The 24,842-nt window shown below is 40.1% G+C and overlaps 2 protein-coding genes across 2 annotated transcripts; both read left to right on the top strand.

Annotated features, from left to right (window-relative positions):
- Window positions 1-654: 654 nt before the first annotated feature.
- LOC112164409 (receptor-like protein 2) lies at window positions 655-22,964 on the top strand. Its single transcript, XM_024300603.1, has 3 exons — window positions 655-2,894; window positions 22,131-22,605; window positions 22,692-22,964. The coding sequence occupies exons 1-3, from the start codon at window positions 655-657 to the stop codon at window positions 22,962-22,964; spliced, it is 2,988 nt and encodes a 995-aa protein (XP_024156371.1).
- A 91-nt stretch (window positions 22,965-23,055) lies between these two features.
- Window positions 23,056-23,733, top strand: LOC112164408 (receptor-like protein 2). The gene has a single exon (XM_024300602.1). The coding sequence runs from the start codon at window positions 23,056-23,058 to the stop codon at window positions 23,731-23,733; it is 678 nt and encodes a 225-aa protein (XP_024156370.1).
- Window positions 23,734-24,842: the final 1,109 nt, after the last annotated feature.

The following is a 24,842-nucleotide window of genomic DNA, read 5'->3' as shown; positions in this document are numbered from 1 at the left end:
GTAAAAATAACCGTTTACCTTCGAGTATAGAGGATGGATTTATACCTGCAATATGGTTAAACAAACAAATTCAAAAGCATGGGCCCACTACGCTCCGTCAATTTTCTTTTTATTGAAAGGAAAGATAAAAACTTGAAGAGAAAGTGAAACTTGCTAAAGACAAAATGTCCTTAAGTGTCTAAAAACAAATGTAGTGGAGTTTTTTGTGTTTTAGAGTTTGGTCAAGGAGGTGGGTGTAGTTTCTCCTAATAATTATACCTTTTTAAAAGAAAAATTCTTTTCTTTATTTTTTATCTTTCTCAATTTTGAGGCTATGTACTCTCCAAGTTAACAGTGACCAGTAGCAGATAATTATATGAGCACAGGAAGACAAGCTGACATATGCAATTTTACACGAAATCAGGAAAAGAAAGGACTCTGTCAGTCTGTCACAAAACTTGGCTATAAATATGGGCCAAAATATCTTCTATAATTTGTCTATATGAAAATGATACCAATCTTTCTTAATGCCGGTCAGACTGGGTTATGGACTTATGTGGTCATCAATTAATTTGGCAATGCTGACCAACCTGATTTTAGTTCAATATAAATACAAACGTGAGTGAAATCTGATCTAGACAACGAACAGACTTGCTAGTGAAGCTTTATCACCAAATGGCTCATGCATTCCCTTCCTTCTTGCTCTTGATATTCTCTTCCAATATCATATTTGAAAACATTCATGCTTGCAACCAAAGCGAACGCAGCTCTCTGCTGTTCTTAGCTCTCACTCTGTCTCCTCCTCAGTTGAATTGGACTTCCGCTGATTGTTGCAATTGGGAAGGCATTACTTGTAATCGAGATGGTTGGGTCACCCATTTGCAATTACCCTCCAAAGGGCTCAAACTAAAAGGAGGTATTTTCCCCTCATCATCACTTGCAAATCTCACACATCTCACTCACTTGAATCTCTCCCACAATTCACTCTCTGGTTCTCTAGATCAAACTGAATTCTTCTTGTCCTTGAATGATCTCGAAATCCTAGATTTGAGCTATAACCTTCTTATTGGAGTGTTACCATCTTCTCTACCATCTAGTCATATTCGGATGGTGGATCTTTCCAGCAATCGTTTACACGGTGCAGTTTCATCTTCTTTTTTCCAACAAGCTTGGAATTTGACTAGTTTCAATGTCAGTAACAACACCTTTTCAGGTCCTATTCCATCCTCTATTTGTCGTCCTCCTTCTTCCTCGTTACGACACCTTGATTTTTCCTTCAATAATTTCAATGGTAGTATATCTTCTGGATTGGGGAGGTGTTCTAAACTGCAGGTCTTCCGTGCTGGTCACAATTACTTGTCAGGATCGCTTCCAGAAGATATGTTTAATTTTACCACACTTGAAGAGATTTCACTACCTCAAAATTCATTGTATGGAGCAGTGAGTGATAAAATTTCCAACCTCACCAACCTCACAACCCTTGACCTCTCCTATAACCAATTGAGTGGTGTGCTCCCACTCCATCTTGGGAAGCTCTCAAAGTTGAAACACATACTCCTTGATTTCAACTATCTGGAAGGTTCATTGCCCCTGTCTCTGATGAATTGCACAAACCTCGTTGAACTACGTTTGGGAACCAACAACTTAGGAGGTGATCTCTCCATGCTCAATTTTTCCAAACTTAGCCAACTTAGTAAACTTGGCTTGCGGAAAAATAACTTCTTTGGTATCTTGCCGAGAAGCATCTACTCGTGCAAGTTCTTGAAAGCAATTCATGTGAACTACAATAATCTAGAGGTTCAAATACAGCCTGAAATTCTTTCATTGAAATCCCTGTCCTACCTCTCACTTGGTTCGAACAAAGGTTTGACCAATTTGACAGGGGCAATGAAGATACTGATGGGTTGCAAACGTCTCGTACTCGTTTCGTTGGGATCTAGTTTTTTAGGTGAGGAAATGCCGAACGGTGTTGAAATGGCAGATTTTAATGGATTTCAAAATCTTCGACATTTAGATTTGAGTTCATGTAACCTTAGTGGTATAATTCCCTCATGGCTATCGAAGCTGAAAATGTTACAGGTCTTGGGTCTGAGTCACAACAGAATCACTGGCTCAATTCCAAGTTGGCTCGGGACTCTTCCAAGGCTGCAAACTTTATTCATGGACTTCAACCAACTTTCTGGAGAATTTCCAAAGGAATTGTGCACACTACCTATGTTAGTATCTGCACAAACTGTAACTCAAGTAGGTCGTTTTTATCTTGAACTGCCTGTCTACTATCATCCTAGTGCTGATGCAAAACCTTTACAGTACAATTATATACCTTATGTCCCAGTTATATACCTAAGTCACAATCGCCTTAGCGGGAATATACCTATTGAGATTGGCCAATTGCAGCTTCTCCGAGTGCTGGATCTTAGTGCTAACAATTTCTCCGGCAACATTCCAGACCAAATATCTAACCTGAAGAACATTGAGATACTGGATCTCTCCATGAACCATTTGTCCGGAAAAATCCCAGCATCATTCACAAGTCTTAATTTCTTATCAAGTTTCAATGTCTCGTACAATAATCTCCGAGGACCAATACCATCAAGCACTCAACTCCAAAGTTTCAATGCTTCTGCATTTGAGGGGAATCTGAAACTTTGTGGTGCCCCACTGCCAAATAAGTGTCAGACAACAAAGGGTGTTGATGCACCTGATATGAGCACCCAAGATGCAGGCACCAAGGAGCATCAAATTCCATGGTTTTATGTTTTTGTAACACTTGGGTGCATTACAGGATTTTGGGGAGTCTGTGGTCCTTTAGTGCTGATGAGAAAGTGGAGGCATGCATATTACCATTTCCTAGACAATGTAAAAGACAGGTTCCATGTGATGATAGCAAAGCGTATGGCAAGCATAAAGAGAAGGTTTGTTTAGAATTTAGATAGTAGACATAGTACTCTACTACTCTTATTGTAATAATCATAATAAAACATTCCCACAAATTTTCATTGACAAGCATGAAATTTTCACATATATTTACTTATAATTCATAGTGTAGATCAGTGCTTGTAGTTGACACACAGAGGAAATAACAATACATTATTTCTTTTTGTGGCAACTAACAAGAAATTCATATGCACATACACTTGCTTCTGTAAGCCACTTGTGCATGTGGAGAGAACTTGAGAGCAACAAGCATAAAATTCTTGCAACAGACAAACATATGCACACTTTATTCTTCTTCCAATGCCAACTCCATTTAGTTCTTTCTACCTGCAACACCATTAAGGAAACTACATTAGTCCACCAAAGATTAGCATAAATCATTCAAGCCTAATCACACAAAGGAAGATGATAGGAGCCAAAAAAAAAAGCACTTTTAACTTTTAAATGGGAACACATTCTCTGGGATAAATTAGGGTTAAAGAATTTTCTTCAAATAGAAAACACTCGGCTAAGAAGCTGGATGTTCATGCAAGAGCCTTCTACTCACAACAAATAGCAACACGATATAGAAGGTTTAGAGCTTAAAAATTGCAAATTTGGTCTTGGTTTATGAACACTTGAAGAATTTGCTGATTATGCATGCTGCCAAAGTTTATTAACTCAGAATTTGTTGAAGGATGTCGACATAGTGTGCCTCTACAAACTAGGGTTTAGGATTGTAATAGGAAAGTGTTATAGTTATTCAATTGTATTCGGATTCTCTTACCTTTTGTATACCTTGTAACTCCATATATAAGGGCTCCTATTATCAATAATAAACACAAAATTCTATTCTCCTACAACACGTTATCAGCGCGAGTTCTAACCCTAGCTTCAGAAAAAGAAAAAAAACATTTTTCTTCTCTGCCGCCAACCCAAAACAAAAACAAAAAAAATCTCCATTCCGGCCTCAGCCTCAGCCTCACCTCACCTCACCGGCCGGACCTCTCCAGCAGTACCTGCAAACCCAGTAGCCCAGCCCGGCCGGCCTCCTCCCGAGCGCCCCCGCGCCCGGACGCCGGCCACCAGTGCTGCCTTGCAACACCTGCTGCCTCCTGCCCCGCCCAGTAGCCCCGCGCCTTGCCTATCCCAGCAGCCCGACCTGCAACCATCCTAGCACCCTCGTAGACTTGTAGTCGAGCAGCCCATCAGCCCCGCAGCCGTAGCCAGCTTGCCTAGCCACACCGCTAGCTGCAGCCCCCTGCAGCGAAAGAAAAAAAAAACTCAGAAAACAGAGGGAAGAAGAAGAAGACGCAAAGAAAGAAAGAAGAAGAAGACCGAAGGAAAAGGAAGAAAAAAGAAAGAAAAAAAAGGAAAGAAAAGAAAAGGGAACCCGGCTGGGCCCGGAAAGAAAAAAAAGGAGGAAGAAAGAAAAAAACGGGGGAGAAGGGCTGGGCCCAAAAAAAAAAGAGGAGGAAGAAAGAAAAAAAAAGGAAGGGAGAAGGGCTGGGCCCGGAAAGAAGAAAAAAAAGGGAGGAAGAAGAGAAAGAAGAAAAAAAAAGGAAAGGAGAAGGGCAGCCCACCAACTGCCAATTTCCGACCAGATTCCAGCAATCTTAATTTAGCTACACGCCTGCATCAACACGCGCGTGTCTTCAAGCCAAGAACAATCACGTAAGTTTTTATAATTAAGGTTGCTGCTTTCTTGTATTTAAATTCCTTTTATTTTCTGCAAATATTGGAATATATGTTGCCAAATGATTTTGATATTTAACAAAGCGGAATTGTGGGGATTCACGCTTAACGAACTAAGAGTGTTCGTATGAACTAAGAGTGTTCATAATTAAACGAACTAAGAGTGTTCGTGTGAACTAAGAGCGTTCACAATGCTTGGACTAAGAGCGTCCGTAAGCATAAAATTGTGACCATATTAAAACATTATTGTTTGGTCTAATCCAAAAGAGATCCTTGGAAATTGATTTCTTGGTAGCATAGCTCGGAAATTTTATTGTTTTAGTTTTCGTGGAAGTTTAACTCCGAAACTAATATATCTTCTCTTCTTATTTTCAGGATGTCGAATGAACCTAGACTCGACTTTCCCATGCTTGACATAACAGGCTCAGATTACCACAGTTGGGTAACCGATGTTGAGAACCATCTCACGTCAAAGGGAATATTACCCATAATCCAGGCGCCTAACTCGGATCTTGTGTTCGTGCAAACACCTACAAAGCATGCTCAAGCAGTTATCTTGATGCGACGCCATATGGACAAGGCACTCAGATTGGAGTATATGTCGATCAAGAATGCAAGAGAGCTATGGGTAGCGCTAGAAGAGCGCTTTGGCAATGTCCAAGATTCCCTCCCCCCTGACTTGAAGGTTCAATGGAACAACCTGCGCTTTGCTGATTTCAAGTCTGTTGCTGAATATAATTCAGAAGCTCTTCGCATACAGTCCATGTTGAGGTTTTGTGGACAACCTGTCACAGAGCAAGAGCTAATTGAGAAAACTCTCTCCACCTTCCCCGTTTCAGCCATTGTGGTATCAAAGTAATACTGTACTGAAGTCAATGCTGGACGGATCACGAGGTTTCATCAGCTTATCAATGTTATATCTGTAGTTGAGAAACATGATAACATACTCGTGAGGAATTATAATTAAGGCCCAATGGAACTAAGAGCATTCATGAGGCGAATTATAATGCACCCAAAGGAGGGCGCAAGGAGCGGTACCCTAAGAATGGGGGACATGAGGGACGTATGGGCCCATATAACCGCCCTAACCAGGAAGGAAACATCAAGTTAGGTGTGGATACACGTGGTGGTAATGCCACACGTGGGAGAGGGGGTCGTGGTATCCCTAGCCGTAATGGTGGCTCAATGGGTCGTGGTGGTGGCACCAACCCTCCTAGGGAACGCCCTCAATGTGCACCTCAATTAAAGGGAGGCAACCACAATGATGAGTGTCATCGATGTGGATCAATTGAGCATTGGTTCAAGCAATGCAAGGTAAGCGAGGAACTAGCTGCAAGATACAGGGCATATAGGGACCTGAGAGAGCAAGAAGTGTACCTTGCAGAAGAAGAAGAAGATGGTGGAGATTTCAATCTCACCATAGAGGACTTCAAAGCTGAAGATGAAGTGCACATGGATGCAACAGACTTTGATTAGATTAGTCCTTTTTATTTTTCCAAGAACTTTTGTAATGGCAGTTTGCCTTCGTCAGTAAATGACAATTGTCTTAACTCTTTCTTATGTGGTGGACCCAATAAAATATGATGTCTAGGAAAGTCATTGAGATTATTGGTACTTAAGAGAGCCTCGCTCCACCAACATCTCTCTCTACTTTCCTGGTCATATTTGATTGGAGTTACCAAATGGATAGAGTGACTACAATGTGTCTTACTTTGATTTTATTTTGGATTAGATTTTGGAAACTTTGATGTAATCATTGGCTATTAATAAAGTGTCAATTATTTTACTTAATGTCTTGGACATACCTTAATTCGAACTTTATTATATAAGTGCCAATGGTTTTCATGTGGAAACACATTATGAGAATGGACAGAGTTCCTTTGCATCACCTCTAATGACTACAGACATAAACGAGTATTAGAGAAACTTATGTGTCGCTCTAGTGGGTTGTATGCAACCACTATTTGAGTTATTGAATCCAACCATGTCATGAGAGACGACTTATGGGATTTTGACACATATAGGCTTTGACATGATGATCCGTGTATTAAAAACTTTACACGGACATCCATTTTCAGAACGAAGAAAAGTAAGAACCACGAATTGGTTCGAGGAGCTGCACATGCGCCTCATGGCCCCATGATTGTGCAAAGACCGGCCATACATGGCCGGCGCCGCCTACCCCCTGCGGCAAATACATGGCATTGACGCCATAAACTCCTCTCTCTACTTCTCAAGTCTATTGTGACATTATGGCTTCACCAAAACCTTCATTGGTTGATTATAAAGCCCATGTTTCGTTCTGTAAAGCCTGTTATTTAGGATTGAGACCATCCTATGCAAAGGAGATTGAGGAAATAATTCCATTCTTACAAAGAATCTAAGGGAATTCTATGGATTTGATCAACCAACTTGCGGACCGTATAGATGTTTTATGGTGTTGGTTGATATGCAAACACGCTGGTCACGTGTTGTGCCATGATCCACTCGTAATGCTGCTTATACTACACTCCTAGCACATAACATATGGCTATGGGCTCACTACCCAGATCATCCCATTCAGTCAATTTGACTTGATAATGCTAGAGAGTTTATATCGACAATTTTCGATGACTATTGCATATCATTGGGTATTGATATCAAGTATCATATTCCCACGTACACACCCAATTGGTCTAGCAGAAAAGCCACCATTAAATGACTACGATGGTAGCCCGGACATTGGTAATGCGCACCAATATTTCCGCTTGGGTTATGCAATATCGCATGCAGCTATGCTAATTCGTCTACGACTCATAGCAGCCACTCAACTTTTATTTGCGTTACAGCTAGTGACTGGGTTCGAGTCTAATATCTCGTATTTATGCATATTTGAGTGTGCGGTTTATGTGCCAATTGCGCCGCCATAGCGCATCAACATGAGTCATTGCAACGAATGCATATATATATATATATATATATTTGTTGGACATGAGTCTCCAACTATAAGTCCGCTATGTAGAACCCTTGACAGGCGATCTCTATTTCGCTGGATTTGCGAATTGTCACTTTGATGAGACAGTCTTCCCGTCGTTAGGGGGAGATTAGAACGTCAATGTTCTACAGAAACGACAGGAATTGTCGTGGTCTGTCCCCACTATGTCTCATCTTGATCCTCTAAAAGTGACGAGATCACATATACCTGCTGCAAACATGCCTGCAAGGATTGATGTCCCCACAAGAGGACATGGTGCCACCTAGAGAAGATGGGTACTGCACCATTACCATGGATGGTAGTATGGTGATGCCACAAAGGTGGCATAATGGCGTCATAGGTCATGGGTTCCGCTAGAGAGAGTAGGAGACCCATAGGTTCAATGGATTCTCGCCCTAAAAAGAGAGCGAGTTTGGCACAACTTGATCCATTGATCATTGATACTCAAAATCCATCTCATGAGAATATTTTGGATTGTGGTTATGTCCAAGAGACATTGTTGGGGGACGCTTCAATGTTAGAACCAATTCCTGAGAATATAGAGATCTCTACGAACTACACTAGTGTATATGAGGACGTGGAATTACTGAGACCAATGACATCGAACCTTACTCCGTTGAAGAATGCCAACGTAGAGAAAATTGGCTTAAATGGAAAGATGCGATCCAGGTTGAATTGGATTCACTAACGAAGAGGAAGGATTTCGGGCATGAGATGCCAACACCTCCTAACATAAAACCTATTGACATTAATAGGTCTTCGTTAGATAGCGTGATGAGAAAAAGAGATGGTAATCTCGCCTTATGGCGCAAGGTTTCTCACAACTCCCTGGAATCGACTACGACAAGACATACTCTCTCGTAATGGATGTCATTGCACTCCACTACCTTATCAATTTGGTAGATTCCAAATAACTGAACATGCAGCTTACGAATGTGGTCACTACGTATCTCTATGGGGATTCTTGTGGACTTTATTTACCCAAGTCAAGTGGCTCTAGACCACGGAGCGCATTTGTAACGAGGTTGAAATGCTCACTAAAATGACTACTTGATTGGGAAGGGATATGATGAACTATGCCCATGCGTTTCCATGACAAGTTCTGGATTTGCAATTGTTGCGGTTTATGTTAATAAACATAATTGGAACCCTTGAGAGTTAAGGGAAACCGCTGAACACCTGAAATCCGAGTTTGAGAGGAAGGACCTTGGGAGAACACGGTTTTGTCTAGATTCAGAACTTGTATACCGTGTCAATAGATGCTTAGGCATTTTGATAAAGTCAAAAATGCACTCCCATGGTCGTCTGTAGTCTTGGCCCTAAAAGGGATCCGTTTCGTCCCAGGAATGATGACGAAGACGTGTTAATAGCAGAAGTGCTTACTTTTGTACAATAGGCGCATTATTGTACTTAGCTCAATACAAGACCGGACACCTCAAGTATTATGAACTTGTTGGCTAGACATAGCCCCGCGCCAACGCAACGCCATTAGATTGGTATAAAGACAATCTTTCGATATTTGAGAGGTACGATTGATATGGGCTTGTTCTATCCCTACAGAGAAAAGAGATGACGGAAGTGTTGGATCGGACCCCACAAGGCAAAATGCCACCTTCCGTGCTCCTCCTCCCCTCCATCAAAATGACAACAAGCATTTCTAAATATTGAAGTGAACCAAATCCGATCAGAGGATAATGTAGCGGACTTATTTACTAAGTCGTTACCAAAATTCATCTTCGAGAAACATGTGAAGAGCATCGGATTGAAAAAGTTATCCGAACTCCCATGATTGTAGCAATCAGGGGGAGATATTGACATTAGAGGGAGGCATGATGTCTACATGTTCGATCTCGAAGAGTGAAGGATGTGTTGTGCTCTTTTTGTCCTTCGACCAGGGTTATTTTTGTCCCACAGGGTTTTTGTTACCTGACAAGGTTTTTAACGAGGCAACGATCAATGCGTCATCACCAAGTTTGAGCGGCACAAGGGGGAGTGTTGAAGAATGTCGACATAGTGTGCCTCTACAAACTAGGGTTTAGGATTGTAATAGGAAAGCGTTATAGGTATTCAATTGTATTCGGATTCTCTTACCTTTTGTATACCTTGTAACTCCCTATATAAGGGCTCCTATTATCAATAATAAACACACAATTCTATTCTCCTACAACAGAATTAGAATTGTCTGCTCAGTGTTTAATAAAGGATCAATGACAAAAATAACAATTTCAAGAACTATTGGCATCATTTTTATTTTTATTTTTTATTTTAATAAGAATATCTGCTCCACTATATCTTGCTTAAAAAGGACCTTGCAATTTCATTGGACATTGCAACTTCAATCTTTACTAAACAATTAATTTAGAGAAACAATGACCAATAGTACAAAGAGCATAACGACACACCAGATATAACTTCACTAATCACCTAAACTTCCTAGACAGGGCACGAGATGGGGCCAATAACTTTTATCTTTGGGAGGGAAAAAATGGGGCTGATAACTATCCTCCTAACCCTGAACCCACCCATATGAGCATTGGCCTCAAGAATTAGATCATAGATGGAGTGAAAGTGTGATACCAAGTGAAATAGGATTCGACTATTCAAGCAACCGTTGCAATACATAGGTCAAGTGCCTTTCTATGGCCTTCATAAAAAAATGCACACAGACAAACATGATGCAAGTACGAAACTTGAGATTCCAAGCCTTCAGACATGCAGGGTTGGAGTAAAACACTACAAACTTCTCACATACATTATCTTTATCAAAATAAGCAAGTTTTTGATTGGAAAGGAAAATGGAAAAACTTCTTCTCATCATAACCTCAAAAATATGGAAAGGAAAGACATAACATAGGTTCAACAAGATGATTTTAGCAAATAATTCATCACAATTCTCCTATTAAAAATTCAAAATGACCACAAGAATCTATTGATCCTGCAATTATTGCTCTAAATAACCTAAAAAAACAAATCGAAAACATTATCTTCCTTTTCCTTTGTTTGATACATTGATTTGGTTATCAACACAAATGGCATAAACATTTCCCACATTCAAGTTCAATCACACAAAAAGGGTTAGGAGGTCTCTGAGGGATTGAGATAATTGGGTTTCTGAGAAGAGGGTTAGGAGTAGAAGGTAGAGAGAGATTTGGGCGATAGATGAGGCCATTGATGATGAGCTATAGGAGAAGAAGTGAGGTGGGAATTGACTTTGGGAAGAACAGAGGAACAGAAGCGAAGTAATTTAGATGAGTAGGGAAGGGTAAAGATGGGAAGAAAATTGTTTCGTTATTGGTGGGAAGGGACGGCTGGTTGGTACTTCTTGTTGGAGGGAAATTTCCAGTAGAGAGCATATTATGATCAAAAACTTTTTTTTTTGTTTTTTGATAATTTTTAGTCAATTATATAGCACCAAATCAAAATTTGGTTCTTTCTTGGCCATCCAAAATCTAAATGATACATGGAAAGATTCAAATCATTTGTATTGGAGGATTCAATTTGAAAGTTTGAAGTCTAGCTAAATAATACATGGATTAAATTTTGTTTAGTCTATGTACTCTGACTCTTGTCTCATTTCAGTCCTTGACGTTTTCATTTAATCTGAAAAGTTCCTGAAGTCACAATTTTCATCTGATCAATACATTCCGTCTAATTGCTCCATTTGTAGGCTGACGTGGCATTAAAGTCAACGCCAACTCAGAGCCACGTAAGCCTTTCCAATTGCGAAATGTCCATATTACGGGTGTTTAGGCAGACCTAAAATTCAAAAGCCACACCTCCGTCGCCGAGAATCCCCTCTTCTCCACTCTCCAGCCCAGCCTCCTCTCCACTCTCCAGCGCTGCTGCGTCCCTCACCAACCAACTCCAGGACCTCAACTTGCTGCTCAGATCCGCCGCGTTCCTCCATCATTTTGTCACATCCGGGTTCCAGGTCGGATAAAGAGAATCTCAGCTTCTTTATCCGGGACCTCTTTACTCGGCTACAAATCGGCGGCATCGAGTTCAAGAAGAAGGCTCCGAAGTCTTTGCTTCAGCTTCTCGAAGACGACGACAAGGGCGCCTACTCGACAAGGCCGTCGATGGGATTCAATCAACAACTCTAAAATGAATCCCTTGCTGTCTTCTTCTCCATCTTCTACTTCTTCAGTTTTCACCGGCTCCTAGTTCTCTGGTGTGAAACGGTGTTAGTAGTTGTCGACATCAAAAGATTCGATCTGGTGGGTCAGCACATGAGCAGGAGAAGCCGGGTTTGATCTGGAGAAGCGGGTCATATCTGGTATGGTGGGAATCTGGGTCGAACATTGATGGTCAGAGCGCCAGTGGTCTGGATAGAGGATCAACGGCAGGAGAAGACATCGTGATGGTCTTTGAGCATCGGGTTTGCAGCTCGGTGACTGGTCTGGTATGGGTCTGAGTACGGATCAACCACTAGTTTGGAGACATTGGGTAAAAGATTGATGCTTTGAGCTCCATTTGCTATAGATTTTGCTCAGTTGGGCCATTTTGGTGTTTCTAGGTCTCCAAATTCAGAGAGATTGCTCACTTGGGTTCCTTTAAACTTCTGGAGGGCTTGTTTCGATGATGATGTCAAGGAGGGGGGCAAAGTTTGCTTGCAGTGTGGCACTACCTATGATGGTATCTCTTTTACTTGGATTTCTCTATTCTATGTTCATGTTTTAGAAGTTCAAATATGCTTGAGAGAGGTTGATGTGTTTTGTATGAAATAAATGCAATCGATGTTTAAATCTTCTTTGAAGAAGATGGGTCCGGTTGTAATTGAGGCTTGGTGTTGATTGTAACGGGATTGGTGGTTGGGCTCAAAGAGAGAGCTTGGTGGTGGTTATGGTGGTTTGGGTGTGAAGAAGAAGAAGAAGAAGAAGGTAGTAAGGAAAAAAAAAAAAAGCGAATCAAAGAAATTAGAAGGGAGAAAAAGGAATAGAAAATAATATAGGGTTATATTGGACATTTTACAGGTTATGGCATGCAAACTGCTGAGGTGGCATGGCTTGGAGTGCTACATCAGCAACTCAATGTCCCAACTTGATGGAATCTTAACGGCGAGGACCTATTAGATGAAAATTATGAACTTAGGGACTTTTTAGATTAAATGAGAATGTCTGTTTGCACCTGTTTTTTGCACTTCGACCTACTAAGCTCTCACTGTTGGATGAGAGAGAATTTTGGCTGAGATTAAGTAAGGGCCAAGAATGAAGTCACTCGATTATTCGGTCGAGAATGAAATTAATTGGCCATTCAGCTGAGATGAGGAAATTAGTCAAATAAGCATTAGGTCGACCGAGAATATAGAATTTAGGTCATACGGCCGAAATGAAGGTGTTGACCGAAATCAGAGTTTCTCGGTCACTCGATCGAGGTTATAGTTTTGAGTCGTATGACTGGGCATTGTCCAGTCACTCGACCGAGATTAGAGTCTTGAGTCTGAGGTAAAGACATTGTTTAATCACTCGACCGAGGTTTGAGATTTTGGGTCGAACAACCCAAAAGATGATGAAAGTGGATCACACGGTTACATGGTTGGAAAATCCAAGTTCAAATGACTGACTACGCAGATGGGCCGAGAAGGATAGATATACTCGACCGAGGAGTCCGTTCAAGGAAGGAATCCTCACATGGAAATAGTTCAAATCAATTAAGGATTTCAATTGTGAAGATTCCAAATATCAGCCGAATCATAACATTTATGGATGAATCAACAGAAAAAAGGAAGATGAATCCTACTTGAATTCCACGTCTTAGAGAGCAAGTTAGCCTAGGTTTTGATTTGTATATATAGGAGCTTCAAACTCATTGTAAAGGGACCTGCACCACACAAGCAAATCAATATACAACTTTTACTATCTCATAGGTACTTTGCCTTTGATTCAACTTTCAAAACTTGTTTTCATTTCTAGTTTCTTATTTCAATTCAGTACTTTACATTCGAGCACTTTACTTTCTTGTTTATTTATTTTATAACCACTTTACTTATCGCACTTAGGAGTAGTTCATAACTTAGAATTCTCATCCATTGATCTCTTTCAGCCAGTCCGGATTGGATCAATGCGATTCGCTGTTCACACACATATCATCTCACAACGCTTTGACAACCGAGTCCACTTCACCTTCGTCTTCACCATGATTTGCGAGTACCTTCACCCGATAGATCTCTCGCTTGTCACTAGAACCTTTGAGTTTACCCAAGAAGTGAACGTGATAGAAGATCCCGGTCAAGATTGACACCTAACTGAAGTCCTTGCAACAGAGGCATCAGAACCTAACGGCCGAGAGGGTTCATTCCTCGGCCTACAATCACTTGAAAGTATTCAGATACAAGCGCAAATCAAATCTGAACCTTAGTCGGCCATTCGGCCGCGAGTTGGCACACCCGCGCAAATTTAGAAGGATGATTCAACCACAAGTCCCTCGACCCTCATTTCGGCCGAGACGATTTTGAGGCAAACATCTTTTGGCACGCCCGGTGGGACACTAATGTACCTTTACAAATGAGTTTCTATAAGCCGTACACAAACGGCTCTAATTCAATGTATGATTCAAATGGTGGATACAGCTATGCGGTGTACAATAGTTTTGTTGATTTTAATAGTCACGCCGCATAGAGTTTACAAACACCAACGACTCATCTCAATATGGTTTTAATGGCTGTTACGTGGACGGAATATGGACTAATCAAATGGCTGAATATACGGCCAATAATCCACGGCCTGAATTGGTTTCGAATCACCAACAAAATTGTTGGAAAATCATGGAATCAATAAAAAAGAGTACAAAAAGTTTATATGAAGACTCTCGTAAGAGCTAAGAGGAGTTCGATGAATACTTTCAAAAGCGTAAAGAGAAACTAGTCGAGGATTGGTGAAAGTATGAGGAAGAGTCCATGAAAAGAAAGAGAAAATCTGAGGAAGAATATCGAGCACGACAAAATGCATATATGGTTTCAATGGTATCTCGTCCACCTCATCCATTTATCCAATACGATGAGGAAATTTTTAGTTCGGTTGTAGAAGATAAAGCCGGCTGAGAAGCTCCGCAGCTGGCTGAATTAAAGATTGAGTTCAAAATTGGCTATTCAAGTGCGCTGGAAAAAGTAGACAATCATGTGGTTGAGTACGGAGATCAATTGGTTGAAGAAATTGAACATTTTGACATGATTGTTGGAGACAAAGTTGATCAAGAGAAATCACAATCAGCAAAATTTGAGGTAAAAGCTGAAGCTTGTGATTCAAAAACATGTCCGAAGGTTGAAATGTAGGCCTACATAGTGGCCAAAAATCAAGAACATACTACAAGGGTTTTGAGTATGATGCTTCATGGACTCCAGAAGCTTGAACCAAATGCTGAAAACAAAGAAACTTATGAGTTTGAATTAAAACGTCATTGGCCACCTCCATAACAGCCACAAGAATTTTTACATTTTCTTTTTTTGCTTTTGTTTTGGTAAATATAAAAAAAAAATCTCGGCCGAGGTGACCAAGAATTGGGTCGGCTGAGGTAAATAAGAATTGGGTAGGCCAAAGTACTTTAGAAAAGTCGGTCGAGTCGACCAAGAATTTGGTTGGCCGAAATTAAGTTGAAAGTCAGCCAAGTTGACCGAGAGTTTGGTTGACCGAAGAAAAAAAATAACAATAATAATGTCGACCGATTTAGATAAAATTTGGTTAGCCAAAGTAAAAAAGAAAGTGTCGGCCGAGGTACAAAAAAGTTAGATCGGCCGAAGTGCTTTAGAAGTCAGCCGAGTCGACCAAAAATTTATTTGCCTGAAATTCAAAAGTCGACCCAATCAACCAAGATTTTGGTTGGCCGAAGTAAATAAGAAGAGGGTTGGCCAAAGTGCTTTAGAAGTCGGCCGAGTTAACCCAGAATTTGGTTGGATGAAGCAAAATGAAATATCGACCGAATAGATCAAGATTTTGATTGGTTGAAGTAAAATGAAATATCGGCTGAGCCGACCAAGAATTTGGTTGGTTAAAGTAAAAAAAATAAACGTCGACTGAGGTGACCAAGAGTTGGGTTGTCCGAGGTAAATAAGAAATGTCGGCCGAATTTTAACCAAAAGTTGGGTCGGCCAAGGTAGACAGGAAGTGTTGGCCGAGTTTTAATCAAGAGTTAGGTTGGCTGAGGTACTTTAGAAGTTAGCCTAGGCTACTAAGAATTTGGTTGGAATAATAATGTCGGCCAAGTTATCCAGGAGTTTGGTTGGCCGAAGTACTTGAGAAATCGGTCAAGTCCACCAAGAATTTTGTTGACCGAAGTAAAAAGAAATCTCGACCGAGTCGACCAAGAATTTGGTAAACCAAAGTAAAAAAGAAATGTCGACCAAGGCAACCAAAAATTGGGTTGGCTGAGGTAAATAAGAAGTGTTGGCCGAGTTTTAACTAAGAGTTGGGTCGGCCAAGGTAAACAAGAAATGTTGGCTGAGTTTTAACTAAGAAGATTGGTTGACCGAGGTAAAAACAAAATGTTGTTCAAGGTGACCAAGAGTTGGGTCGGCCAAAATACAAAAATGAGTTGAGTTAGACAATAAAATAGTTGGCCGAGATGTAAAGAAAGCGGCTAAGTCACTTTACAAAATTAACGGCCGAGTCAACCAAGACCATACACATAAAGATGGTTAGACACTACAAATAAGGCAAACGGCCGAGAAAAATATCAAAACTCAATGGCTTCTCTATCATTTTCCAAGCCTCGCATGCCGTGATTAACTTTCCGCTTCAAGAAGTCTCTCTTATTGTCACAAGACTTGGCTGAGGACACAATAGAAATACGCATGGCGAGGTCATGTTTCGGATGGAGGTCGAGATAGTTTCAATTTGTTCTTCAGCTTCGGATAGTTACCCCTTAAGATAATCCATCTTCACCTTCAGAACATTCACCATATGCTTCCCATCAACCAAAGAAGTCTTTAGTTTACGAAGCTAGTCAAAATCTGTGTGCTTGCGGATTTCATCATCCTCACTTCTCATTTGTCACCAGCTTTAAATTTCTTCTGAGCCTCAAGATAAGGAGAAAGACTAAAATCACAGTAGCCAAACGAGTCTAAACTTCATAATCATCCAAGTGAAAGAAGTGGTTGGCTGAAGTGAGTACTTCAACTACATTTTTGAAGACAAGAAATGCATGGGGCTCATATGTGTGTGTGTGTGTGTCTCTCATTTAAACCTCAATGAGAAATTGTGAAGGTGTGCACACATGCAAATAGAGATACATGGCACAAAACCAGACCACAACCAAAGTAAAGTTTCGGTCGAGAATGAGGATAGGTAGTCATTCGCTTCGACGTGCAAGGAGACATTGGGTTACACAACCAAAATAAATATGACTCAGCCGAGTTTTCAAGTGTCAGCCAAGTTTTCAAGTCTCGGCCGAGTTTCAAGTGTCGATTGAGTATTTTAAATTGTAGATGTCTCGGCCGAGTTTCCAAACGGCTGAGTTTTCAAGTGTCAGCCAAAATTTTAAGTTCTCAAGTGTTAGTTAATGCACGACCGAGCTCCTATTTGGGTGTCCCTTTTGAATGGGATAATGCTTTGGATAGAGATTGAGTATAATACAATGACCGAGCTTTCGATCAAGCAAAAAAAAAAAGATTGAGTATGGCATTATGGCTGACCTTCGGATCGAACAACAAAGCATTACGAACCAAGTTGTGGGTTGCAAAAAATCATGTTTGAGATGATGGGTCAACATGGCCAAGTTTTTATGTCTTCCACAACCCGGACGACCAAATTCTCAAATCATGGATGTCTCGGCCAAGTTTTCAAGTCTTGGATGTCTCGGCCGAATTTTCAAGTTCTGCATGACTCGATCAAGTTTCTCGGTCACATGACCGAGTTGTCTTAAGGTATTATACTTTTATTTAAGTCTCATAATCACTTGGCTTGAGAGCCTATGCTCATGAGACTAGGGGGCTATGTTTGCACCTGTTTTTTGCACGTCGACCTACTAAGCTCTCACTATTGGATGATAGAGAATTTTGGCTGAGATTAAGTAAGGCCCAAGAATGAAGTCACTCGATCATTAGGCCGAGAATGAAATTAATTGACCATTCAGCTGAGATGAGGAAATTAGTCAAATAAGCATTAGGTCGACCGAGAATATAGAATTTAGGTCATACGGCCGAAATGAAAATGTTGACCGAAATCAGAGTTTCTCAGTCACTCGATCGAGATTATAGTTTTGAGTCGTATGACTGGGCATTGTCCAGTCACTCGACCGAGATTAGAGTCTTCAGTCTGAGGTAAAGACATTGTTTAATCACTCGGCCGAGGTTTGAGATTTTGGGTTGAACAACCCAAAAGATGATGAAAGTGGATTACACGGTTACATGGTTGGAAAATCCAAGTTCAAATGAGTGACTACGCAGATGGGCCGAGAAGGATAGATATACTCGGCCGAGGAGTCCGTTCAAGGAAGGAATCCTCACAAGGAAATAGTTCAAATCAATTAAGGATTTCAATTGTGAAGATTCCAGATATCAGCCGAATCATAACATTTATGGATGAATCAAACCCAAAAAAGGAAGATGAATCCTACTTGAATTCCACGTCTTAGAGAGCAAGTTAGCCTCGGTTTTGATCTGTATATATAGGAGCTTCAAACTCATTGTAAAGGGTCCTGCACCACACAAACAAATCAACATACAACTTTTACTCACAAACTTCTCTCTTACTATCTCATAGGTACTTTGCCTTCAATTCAACTCTCATAACTTGTTTTCATTTCTAGTTTCTTATTTCAATTCAGTACTTTACATTCAAGCACTTTATTGTCTTGTTTATTTATTTTATATGCACTTTACTTATCGCACTTAGGAGTAGTTCATAACGTAGAATTCTCATCCATTAATCTCTTTCGGCCGGTCTGGATTGGATCAATGCGATTCGCTGTTCACACACATATCATCTCACAACGCTTTGACAACCGAGTCCACTTCACCTTCGTCTTCACCGTGATTTGTGAGTATCTTCACCCGATAGATCTCTCGCTTGTCACCCGAACCTTTGAGTTTACCCAAGAAGTGAACGTGATAGAAGATCCCGGTCAAGATTGACGCCTAACCGAAGTCCTTGCAACAGAGGCATCAGAACCTAACGGCCGAGAGGGTTCCTTCCTCGGCCTACAATCACTTGAAAGTAGTCAGATACAAGCGCAAATCAGATTTGAACCTCAGTTGGCCATTCGGCCGCGAGTTGGCACGCCCGCGCAAATTTAGAAGGACGACTCAACCACAAGTCCCTCGGCCCTCATTTCGGCCGAGACGATTTTGAGGCAAACAATGTCAGGGACTGAAACGAAAAAAAGGTCAAAGTACAGGGACTAAACATAATTTAATCCATAATACATCATCCAAATTCAATTCCTCTTTTGGATTCAAGTCTAGCTAAACTCTCATTACTTCATTTTTTGAAGGGATAGACTACCGATTAAGCTGATTTCGTTGATATATATATATATATATATATATATATATATATAAGATGATAAAAATACAAAAATTAACCTCAAGCAAAAAAATCTAAAGAATTTTATTTTTGAGATATGGATGTCTTTTACATGTCTATAAGATTAACTAGGGCTGGATTTGGTACTATACCGAGGCTATTTCTTGTCAACCGCCTAGCAAACTGACCTTAATCAGTAGCTAATTTTTCAAATTGTTACCGTTTGATATAATCGGTATACCGACTAGTCAATAACTGAGATCTTGGTTCGCTATCGGTCGATAACCGCATTGAAACCCATAGAAGAAATCTGATGAAAAAACAAGGATGATTGGTCAGTTTGCAGACACCCAATTGTTGTGGGAGTGATAAAGTGGTGTCGAGAAGTGGGAGTGATTCGAGGTGGATTAATAGGAGTGAAGTGGAAACTGATTCCTTTTTATAATGGAGGCAGAGATGGAGGGTATGGATATCTAAGGATGATTTGTTGTCGCCGCTGGATAAGGATTTGATGATGATGATGATGATGATATGATGGTGATGGTGATGGTGAAGGAGAAAAATAATAGAGAGGAATAGAAGAAAGAAGAAGATGAAAGCTGGAAGAAAGAGAGGAGGACTTGAGGAGAGACGAGGATGAATCTGATGATTAATGAATCCTCTGTGTTTGTTTTGTTTTATTTAAACTGTATATGAATGTATAAATATAAACTTTGTGTATATTATAACAAGAGCAACTCATGGTCTGGTAGTAAAGACTTGAGTTGCTTTGTAAGAGGTGAGAGGTTGAATCTTGCCTCTTACAAAATTATTCTATTTTGCATACTATTATGTAAACACATACGAATGTGTACAACTCGGTCGGTATACCATATGCCGAAGGTGTGAAAATTCTCACACCGTAGTCTAGCCGAATCTGATGCTCGGTATGGCTTAGCCGAGCCGAAATTTCGGTAGGCCGATAATTTGGCCCAAATCAGTTTGGCTCGTTCAGAAAATCGGTTGGCTCTGCCTATTTGGCCTAAATGGCCAGCCCTACTACAACATGTACTGATGTACATATCACTTTTTGTGAAGGTCACATTGACATTGTAAATCTTGCTTCCATATGGGGTAAGACCTAGTCTGAACAAATAATTGTATTTAATTCAATCAAAACTCAAAATCAACAAGAAATCAATAGACACTTAGAAATTTGGATCGAATAATTTTTATATCTCCATTTCACATTTGGATTCATTCGACGCCTTGAGACTCTTGACTGTTATGGTTGTGTTGGAGAAAATTATATTGTGTGGAAGGGATTATGGGGTCATATTGACATTGTCATATTTGGTCTAATTCGTCGTCTTGTCTGTTTATGGTTGTGTTGGAGAAAATTATGGTTATGTTGGAGAAAATTGTATTGTGTGGAAGGGATTATGGGGTCACATTTACATTGTCACATTTGGTCTAATTCAACGTCTTGACTGTTATGGTTGTGTTGGAGAAAATTATATTGTGTGGAAGGGATTATGGGGTCACATTGACATTGTCACATTTGGTCTAATTCGTCGTCTTGTTTGTTTATGGTTGTGTTGGAGAAAATTACGGTTATGTTGGAGAAAATTGTATTGTGTGGAAGGGATTATGGGGTCACATTTACATTGTCACATTTGGTCTAATTCAACGTCTTGACTGTTATGGTTGTGTTGGAGAAAATTGGAAGGGATTACGAGGTCACATTGACATTGTCACATTTGGTCTAATTTGACAGTCAAGTATGACTGTGTTTGAGAAAATCGTACTGTCAGGGTCACATTGACATTGTCAATCTTGCTTCCATATGGGGTAAGACATAGTCTGAACGAATAATCATATCATATTTAATCCAATCAAAACTCAAAATCAACAAGAAATTATCAACAGATACCTAGAAATTTGGATCGAATAATTTTTATATCTCCATTTACATTTGGTCTAATTCGACGTCTTTACTATTATGGTTCTGTTGGAGAAAATTGTCTTGTGCGGAAGGGATTACGGTTGTGTTTCCCAGACTTTTACTTGGCAGTAGACATGAAGTCCGCACGATGCTACGGGTTTATGCCTTTTTGCCTTAAGGAACCCAATTCCCAATCAATCAATCAATCCAACAACAAAAAAAGAATGAAAAAATAAAAAGAAAAATAGTGCTTTGCGGTGACAATTAAGTATTGGAGGGTGAGGGTTTCGCTTACTTTAGCTCCTCTTCCACACTCGTTAATTCTTAGTTCATGTTCATTTTGTTAACATGATGCTATTGCGAATTGGATGAGTCATTTAACCCTCAATTGGCCTAGATGCATAAGCAGAACCCATTCCCTTTCTCCACCCCTCTCATTCTCTGTGTGTAGAACAAAGAAGCAGATGTCCTTCTCCAGAGCAAACACGCAGATGTAAACGAAACACCCCAGCAGTGGCAGGCTGCATCACCTATCGGGGGGTAACAATGCAGACGTCCAGAAAACAGAAGGACAAGAACGGTAGTGCACTGTTACTAAGAGAGTACTGTTCATAAGCTACAGTACTCCTGCTCTGTTTAGTATTTAAATAGATTAAGCTTCCAACTCTCAAGTTAATATGCATCGTTGTATAAACAAACCAGAGAAAACCACAATCACCAAATTTCTCGAGGCTTCCTTGTCATCCTAATCTTATTCTCTTCTTTCATATCTTCTCATATTCATGCATGCAACCAAAATGAACGCAGCTTTCTCCTCTCCTTTGCTCTCACTCTCTCTTCTTCTCTTCTAACTTGGAACTCCTCCAACTGTTGCTATTGGGAGGGCATCACTTGTGATCAGTATGGTTTTGTCAACCATCTGGAGTTACCTTCCAAAGGGTTCAGAATCAAAGGAGGTAATTCTTTCCCTTCACTCGGAAATCTCACATCTCACCCACTTCAATCTCTCCCACAATTCGCTTTATGGTTCACTAGATCACATTCAATTACCCTTGTCATTGAATCGTCTAGAGGTTCTTGACTGGAGCTATAACGCATTTTCAGGTTCCATCCCGTCCTATATTTGTCTACATTCTTCTCCCTTGATATGGCTATTAGATTTTTCCTTCAATAATTTTAATGGCAGTATTTCTCCCGGACTAGGCAAGTGCTCCAAACTACGAGTTTTTCGTGCAGGCTACAGTAATCTAACAGGGTTACTTCCGGAAGATATCTATAATGCTACCACGTCACTCGAAGAGAATGAGTTGCCTAGTAATTCCATATATGGAGCCATTAGTGATAAAATTGTCAACCTCACTGCCCTCAATACTTTTGATCTCTCTTATAACCATTTCAGTCTTGTTCTCCCTCCAAGTCTTGGGAAGCTCTCCAAGTTGAAATTCCTAGTCCTTGATTCGAACAATCTAGAAGGTCCCTTGCCCCCTTCTTTGATGAATTGCACGAAGCTCGTAGAGATACGTATAGGAGCCAACAGCTTGGAAGGAGATATCTCCACGTTTAATTTCTCCAAACTGAGTCAACTTAGTAAACTTGATCTAGCGGTGAATCTCCTCACCGGTACTGTGCCAAGGAGTCTTTACTCGTGCAAATCCTTGAAAGCAATTCGCCTAGGCGAAAATGATCTAGAGGGACTAATACAACCTGAGATTATATCGTTGACATCCTTGTCCTTTTTATCCTTTAGTTTCAACAAACGACAATTGACCAATGTCACAGGGGCAGTAAAGGTATTAATGGTTGCAAAAGTCTAGTATTCCTCACCATTTCATCTAGTTTTCTAGGTGGTGAAATGCCAGGTGATGATGGGATTGTTGAATTTGATGGATTCCAAAGTATTCGACTTTTGGATTTGAGTTCTTGTGGACTCACTGGTGAAATACCTGGATGGTTATCTAAGCTGAAGAAGCTGGAGATCCTGAATCTGAATTCTAATAGAATCACAGGGTCCAATTCCTAGTTGGCTCGGGACTTTACCACGGCTGCATTCTATACTCTTGGCATCCAACCAAATTTCAGGTGGTTTTCCAAAAGAACTTTGTAGGCTGCCGATGTTGGTACATGGGCGAGCTGCAGGTCAAGTAGATCGTAATCAACTTGAGCTGCCTATATTTGTCAAACCGGAAGATGGAGACACTATACAGTACAGTTCTTTGTCTCTCTTTTCTCCAATGATTGATCTATCAAACAACAACATGAGTGGAAGTATACCTTCCGAGATCGGCCAAATGCAGTTTCTCAGTAAGTGGCATCTTAGCTTCAACAACTTTTCTGGTGACATTCCACACCAAATATCTAATCTTAAAAATTTGAAGGTATTGGATCTCTTCAACAATCATTTGTCTGGGAAGATTCCAGCCTCATTGACATTCCTGAACTTGCTGGGAATTTTTAATGTCTCATACAATAATCTGGAAGGACCAATTACAACAAGCATTCAATTTCAAAGCTTCAGTGCGTATGCATTTGAAGGCAATCCAAAGCTTTGTGGCGCCCTGCTTCAAAAAGAGTGTCAACCAAGAAAGGTCATCGATGGTGATGAAAAGGGCAAAAACCAAGATGTCGAGAATGCGTATCAAAATCAAAATCCATGGTCTTATATTTCCATTGTGCTTGGGTTCATTACAGGATTTTGGGGAGTTAGTGGTCCTTTGATGCTCAAGAAGACATGGAGAAATGCATATTTTCAATACCTAGACAATGCTAAAAATAAGTGTAAGAATATTTAGAAACATATATGCAGTTATATATTGCACTCAAGACAAGAACACATGATGTATGTACATATGTAAGAAGACTAACCTGAAAAAGACACGTTTGATCTTCTCCTCTGAACAATCTGACGAAGGCAATCTCACTAATGGGGCAGAGAACTTGAATGCTTGTATATGATTGTTAGAGCAGGGACCTATAAATAGGCATGGAGGATTAGGTGCCTCCCATAAAGGTTTCCTAATCCTTTTACATTTAGGCCAACCTTATTCTTGTTCCATATGCAATTAGGTATACCTCATTAGCAAAGTAACCTCTTAAATCAGTACTGATAGCAATCGGAAATCCAACATGAATCGATTAACACTAGGAATGTCTATTTGCTTGTTCTATAAGTATGCAAGTATGCAGCTTAGTTATTGTAATACTTGATGAATATTGATAGTCCACATGAAGTCTTACAATCTCCCACTTGGACTATCAATGTTCAAACAATAATAAAAGCTGCTGCATCAGTTATAGCAAAAATGAAGTGTGCACAGAGACATACTTAGCATCATCAAATTCATTCCAATACACAGTCATTCTGTAATTCATTATATTGAACCACAGGAAACCTAATGCTTAACCAAGCATTAGCACCCTGCAATCACAATGTAATATCTCACAGAACACAGGAGCACAATTGCATATGAAACTCAGATTTTCTTACAAAATTCAGTGCAAGAAAACGATCCAAAACATAGATTCTGAAAATTAAGGAATCTGTAAATTTAGTGCTTTCAATCAAGCTCAACACAAATTTCATCAGTATATTGAACATTTCTGCAAATAAGGCTAATGAAAGAATCAATCATACTCGAGTAAAACATCACAAATGCAGAACTTTCAATAATACTTCTTGAGTCAGAAATCTGCAGCTTTAAATTACTGAAACAGGAACCTCAAAATCAATGTTCTGAATAAATTTCAATGAAGTCTACAGCAATGAAATCAAATAATGCAGAAAAATAAATTTTAAATCCTCCCACTAATGTAAAGCACCAAAAACTTAATAAAATTCTCATATGAGTTTGAAACAAACCAACTGCCTTAACTCCTAGCCTCCTTGTTTGGGATCCTCTTC

This window comes from Rosa chinensis, chromosome 5 (genome assembly GCF_002994745.2).
Source record: "Rosa chinensis cultivar Old Blush chromosome 5, RchiOBHm-V2, whole genome shotgun sequence".
NCBI lineage: Eukaryota > Viridiplantae > Streptophyta > Magnoliopsida > Rosales > Rosaceae > Rosa > Rosa chinensis.
Note: the sequence above shows the minus strand (reverse complement) of the source record. Positions and strands in the feature narration are given on the sequence as shown.